Here is a 6000-nt window from a genome sequence, read left to right on the forward strand (position 1 = left end):
ACTTACAAATACACTTTCTTACTAGTGGTAATCAGAGACCAGTTGGTTAACATTCACACAAAAGGCATAAATTAACCAGTTCTACTATGCATCCACAATGAAAATTTCAGCCACGGAATAACTTAGATGCACACAAAGTTTTTGATATAAAAAGTGGCCGAAAAAAAGGGGGCTGTCCCTTTAGACATACCACCTGGGTATTATCAACAGATTACCATTGTCAGCATATTAACAGAAAAATGACATCCACTTAAATTTAACCTCTATCAAAAACAACATAATGATAAGTTCTAACCATACTAGTACCAGAGAAAACTAAATTACCAGCACTATTCAAAGTTGCAGTAATAACCAGCCTTGCACACAGGGCTATAACAGATAGAGTCTGAAGTGGCTATAACAGATAGAGTCTGAAGTAAACCAGATAAACCTATAAGTAGTAAAACCACTACTAAGGCCACAGAGGCCACCGAGCATCAAAAAAGACAAAAAGATATATACCATCATTAATTTCTCATGCTATTTGAGGGCTTGGAAAGCATCATCCTTCCCCAGTCTTCAGTGAGGAACTTAAGCTGTTAATTGTAATTGTCCTCCTCGCAAAGCTTGCCCTTGTGAGAGCCGCCTCCTGCATCAAACAAAGTGTGTTTACAGAGCTATGCATGACATTCAGCGCAAAGCGAGAATCCATTTTGAATTCTCTTATCAAGCAGAGTGACATCGCTAACAATATCCTGAAGTTTCACACCCAACTCAGCCATGGTTTTCTTGATAGCATCCAACACACTATCGACCTCGCCCTTCATACTGCATTCCTCTTCCCAAAGTTCTTGTCTAGACCCAAGGTAAGGGATGGGAAATTGACACGAGATGGGGAAGCAGGAGCAGGATTGACAGAGGTTTTAAGGCTTTCAGAGATGTGTAGAACTGTTGCAATGGTCAAGGGAGCAGCTTGCTCGAGGTTTCCTACTCCCCCTCACCACTCTTCGTCTCCTCAATTTCCGCAGAAGAAGAGGATTCTTTCAGGTTTATTCCTTTGTCAACGGGTTTAATTGCAAGTCTAACCAATCAATACAGAATACAGGCTTCATCAGTAATTTCAACATCCGAGTCAATTTTTTGGATGTTGAATATTAATTTTTTTGGCTTTGTGGCTTTAGCTTTCTCAAGGGGCTAGCTCACTTCTTCCCTTTTTGCTTATTAGTTACCTTGAGCGAGGAAGCATTGTGGGAAGGGTTGGAGCAAGGTTTTCCCGTCTCAACTTCTTATCGTGGCCTAAGTCAGGAATAACACTACCAGAAGGGGAGGACTGAGACTCTGGAACATTTGGAACAAATATGGCACAGGGAGGGCATAAGGCAAGATGGAATTTGTATAGGTAGTAATTTAAGCCCCAGTGAAGGATAGCGTAATTCTTTCCTTGGTGCTTGGCTTCAGCTATGTCCTTGACATTTGAGTCCATAGAATGCAGAAGGAAGAATGGAGTTGAAGTGAGGTCCCTATTCCTAAGTTGATTAAGGAAAAGGAGATGATGATAATAATAAACTACAAAGCGGCTCTTGAGAGTAAATTAATTCATTATCAAAGTGCAAACTAGGTCTCATGGCGGCGACAGTTTCTCACAGTTAGATCCACCTCTTTGCTCAATAGGTTTCTCGTCTCCATGAAAGAAATGGTTGAGAATCGCAGTATCAAAGATTCTACTGGTTTTCTTCTATTTCCTCATGCCCACTGAGAGGCTTGTTGCCTGCGCTATGACCTCATTGTTCACCTCGAAGGAGATTCCCCCAACAGAAACCCTCCTATCAGCCCAAGATGAGAAAAGTTACATGGAGAGCCTCTCATCGAAGCCAGTCAACTTCCTATATAGTCCCCAAAGGACATTTTCCCCAAATTTCTCAAAATGTGACAGATAAATTTTAAACAGTATTTCAACAGGTTTCCAATCATCCAGCAAAATACTAGAAAATACTCACATAAAAAAAAATCTCAGAAATAATATTGCTTTTCAATCTTCATCAATACAAAAATAATATGCAAGCGTAAATACATAAACTACAGACAGATTGGATAATAAGACATGAACCTGATACACATATGTGAACTCCATTTAAACCCACCTCAAGAGATGAACTGGGTTTCCATCCAATCCAGTGAGGAACTCTGTCGCAAATCCACCTCAAGAGATGAACTGGGTTTCTGTCCAATCTACTGAGGAAGCCTGAAAGTTTCTGTCCTCAAGATTCTAAATAGAAAGCTAGAAGATTCCCAAATCTCTCCACAAGAAATCAGAAATCAAAACATAATCCAAGCATACTGAAATGAGCATAACCTAGTGACTCTTCACATCCCCATTTTCTATCTTTTCATCTTCTTCTCTTGTCACCTTTTAATCCTCTTTTAATATTGAAAATGACATTTAGCAATAAGCATTAAGCTCCAATAAAGTCACTTTTAATATTTGAAGAGGTTGGCCTTTAAATTTTCTAATGTCCCAAAAATGGAACATTAGAGTCCTCCCTCCTTCAGATTGCTTGTCCTCAAGCAATCATGTATCTGTAAACCAATAAAAAAATCCCATATCAATCTGCAAGTTGCTCTATAGCTCATTCTGGAATCTTCGAAATCAGAACATGCCATACTATGAAGTCAAATGTTAGGATGCAACTCATCCATCAATAAGATCCCTGGATCTCAAGTCAACCTGAAAAACACTGCTTCACCTATCTGGCACATCACTCAGAAAATAACAGCATCAAGGCTCCGGCTAAAAAGAAACTCGTCATGATACACGCCAGGAATAAAATGCTCAACTCTGTCAAGGGATCGATCATCCATGTTTTGTTAAAAATACGCCAGAAGCAATATTTGTTCCTACACTGGGAATCAAACTGAGAATATTCAAATTCAAACATTACATAGTGCTGCTAAAAGGATAGAAAATCATAAACTTGGCTTTCGCTTTAACTACAAAAACCTACAAGCTCCAAACACAAACCAACAAAAATATCCAATCAGCCTGGTACAAGGGAAAACAACACAGAAGTATCCTTACACATGGCACCTTTATTTGTGTGTGCCATTCCTTTCAAGGGAATCAACTTGCATTTCCTTATGACCTTGAAAATGCTACAAAGCATGTTTAAACTTCTATACTACAAAACTGTGAACATTAGTTAATTGGGATGTTTGACGCTAAACAACACTCATGGCAAACATAAAATTGCAGCATGATGAGAGATGGATGGTTGAAACTTGATATACCAAACTAGGACCTTCACTAATTTCTTAGCTTATTACCAAAACATGTAATAATCATTACTGGAAGAAGTAGCAAATACTTTGGACCTTTTTCAGTCCCACGAAGCAATCAAAATAGAATGAGGTGGAGTGTAGTGAGCAACAGATTCATGTTTCAAGCAAATAGGATCTTGATAACTGTCCCTGTACATTGTAACGAAAATATAATGTCACTATAACTAAAAGAAGTGCCAATACCATTTTAAGAAAATTTAGGTCATCAAAGAATTCATCAATTCACAAACCAACTGCTACAAAAGTTAGGATCTTGATAACTGTCCCTTTATATTGTAACGAAAATATAATGTCAATATAACTAAAAGAAGTGCCAATACCATTTTAAGAAAAGTTAGGTCATTGAAGAATTCATCAATTCACAAACCAGCTGCTACTATATTTATTCAATATTTTTCCTCATACAAACACTATTTGCAGTTTTTAATGGACTTACTAATTACTGGTAACGCCTGAACACCAAGGGAAAACATGTTACACACGTGGGAGTATCTCAGTGGCTGAGAATTATTTAAAATACAATAAAAACATAGTTCATCTGTTTAGTTAGGAAATCAATTTAGTAAATAAGGCAAATTGGTTCGATTAGAATGTCGACTCCGGTTAGTCATTATGAGAGTTTACATTACCTGGAATGCCGGTTCTATTTAAAAAATGAATTCTGTTTGGAGAGGGTTAGTTTTGCTAGAAAGAAAAATGCCCGAGGGAAGGGACGGAAGAATTCATTTATTAGGCAATACAAAGGTCAAGTTAGGAATAGTTGGGAAACTGACCTCCTTGTTGTAAAGTTGCGAACATTATGTTTTTCCCATATTAATTAGATAAGAAGTTTACCCACGTAGTGCTGAATTTGAATTACTTTGGCAAGGATGCATTACTTGCGTGATTACGCTTAAAACCCTTACAGATTAGCGCCACATTAAAGAGCAAAAACGAAACGTTTTCATGTTAACTTTGCACAGTTAAATATTTTAGTACCGCATCTTCCCAATATCTTTCACAAACATTTCAGCTAAATATACCATCCGAATAGACAAAAATTACCATCCAGTACCATATTCTATTTAATAGTGGAACTACAGTTCATTTTGACTAAAGCATTTCTTAGCAGTCAACCACAGCACTAGATTGTCATTGATTAAACCCAACTACCTGTGCTAATTTATACGCACAAGAATATTTCAGCAACTACAAGAGTTTTTTTAGAATACACAATAATTGAAAATTAGAACAATTAAATACAAGTTCTAGTAGCAGAACTATTTGGGCTTCCAAAGAGGAGCTCCATGAAACAAGATAAAGCGCTAAAGCTGGATAAAATACAGCATCCAACTCAATAGGTGCGGCATACCACAATCAATAAAGTTGTGGAGAAGACAATCAACAAAGTTGTGGAGAAGTTGTAGGTCAATTGATCGTGCCATATTAGACGAAGGGAAATTTAGCAAATGAAATTAATATATTATATATATTTTTAAACTATCGATAACGGGAAAACGTTCTTGCTTATAAGGTCCTGGCCTTAATGAACTGTACAAAGCCAGTTCACTTACATTTTTTGTAGAACAATATTCAAGCATGTTACTGGACGGGACTCTCAGCACAACATTGTTGGCGCTACGAGAACTGGGGGGAACAACTTCGAACAGAGGCTCCATTTGCAAACCTTTCAAATCCACACTGTAGATACGAAATACACAGCATATAAAACCCTTAAAAAGAAACCTTCAAATCAAGAATCTAGAGACAAATAGCCTCAACGCAAGGTAGAAGGATCGAATCCCACAAATAGAAACACAAGCACAAACCTCGTGCCCAGCAAGTATGCCTTGACTGTTATATAAGTTCCTTGGTTCTTATGCTGTGCTTCAATGCTGGACTCATCGCATGCATCCACAGAAGGCCACTTCTTGCTCCACTCTAACATCTCAGTATCAGGAGCACTGCTACAAAATCTGAAAGGCATTTTCTCTACAAATGCCGGGGAGAAGCGGGAGAAACCATTGTTAGCAAATGGGGTTTCCTTGAACTGGGAAATTGAATTGAATTCTCTAAAAGGGGCTGTCTTATGTGGTGATAACAGGGTTTTAGTACAGGATGAGACGATTTTATAACCCCGGCGAAGAAGCTTTCGTGTTGTCAACATTGTTTCAAGCGTTTTAGTTGAGAATTTTAAGCACTGTTATGTAGTTGAGTTTTTATCATCAAGACATGTTTCTGGGAAGGATTCTGATCGCCTAAAACTATCTGCTTGAAGGATTTACTTAAAAGACCAAAAAAGTTCTATTTGTAGTGCTGGTAGAGGAAGAGTAGCAGAGGAAGGAGGGGGAAGTGCTTTCAAAAAAACCTGTGCATCACATTTTTACATGAATGATACCAATTATACGTTAGAAGGGCGAGAATGGAGCTTTCCCTCCTGCTTAAGATGTGAGGAGTCCAATACGAGACTATACACTCCCTCAACTAATTTGTTATGTTTATTAAAAACAACAATAGAGGGGGAAAAACCAATTGATTTTGTATTAAAAAAATCTATATTGGAAAATTAATATGAGAAATATAAAAAGGGGCGCATGGGCGAAAGTTCCAACCTTCATTGATTGAATTGAAGTAGGTTTTGGTTAAAATATAATGTATTTAATTTAATAAATATAACAAATAAATAGTAATAAAAAAATAATATTA

General features: G+C 37.4%; 1 protein-coding gene across 2 annotated transcripts in view; it reads right to left on the reverse strand.

Annotated features, from left to right (window-relative positions):
- Positions 1-5780, reverse strand: part of LOC149530425 (protein RETARDED ROOT GROWTH, mitochondrial-like) — a 94778-nt gene extending 88998 nt beyond the window's left edge. Inside the window, exons 1-2 of one of the 2 annotated variants that reach the window (XM_089811869.1) lie at positions 5124-5780; positions 4869-4995 (exon numbers count right to left, since the gene is read on the reverse strand). In XM_089811869.1, the coding sequence (XP_089667995.1) occupies positions 4869-4995; positions 5124-5461 (465 nt within the window). In that variant the 5' untranslated portion in view covers positions 5462-5780. The remainder of the gene's footprint in view (positions 1-4868; positions 4996-5123) is intronic. The other variant, XM_089811870.1, reaches the window with a different exon arrangement.
- Positions 5781-6000: the final 220 nt, after the last annotated feature.

This window comes from Cupressus sempervirens, chromosome 11 (assembly GCF_028749045.1).
Source record: "Cupressus sempervirens isolate cs-2001-9-10 chromosome 11, ASM2874904v1, whole genome shotgun sequence".
In the NCBI taxonomy this organism is placed as follows: Eukaryota; Viridiplantae; Streptophyta; class Pinopsida; order Cupressales; family Cupressaceae; genus Cupressus; species Cupressus sempervirens.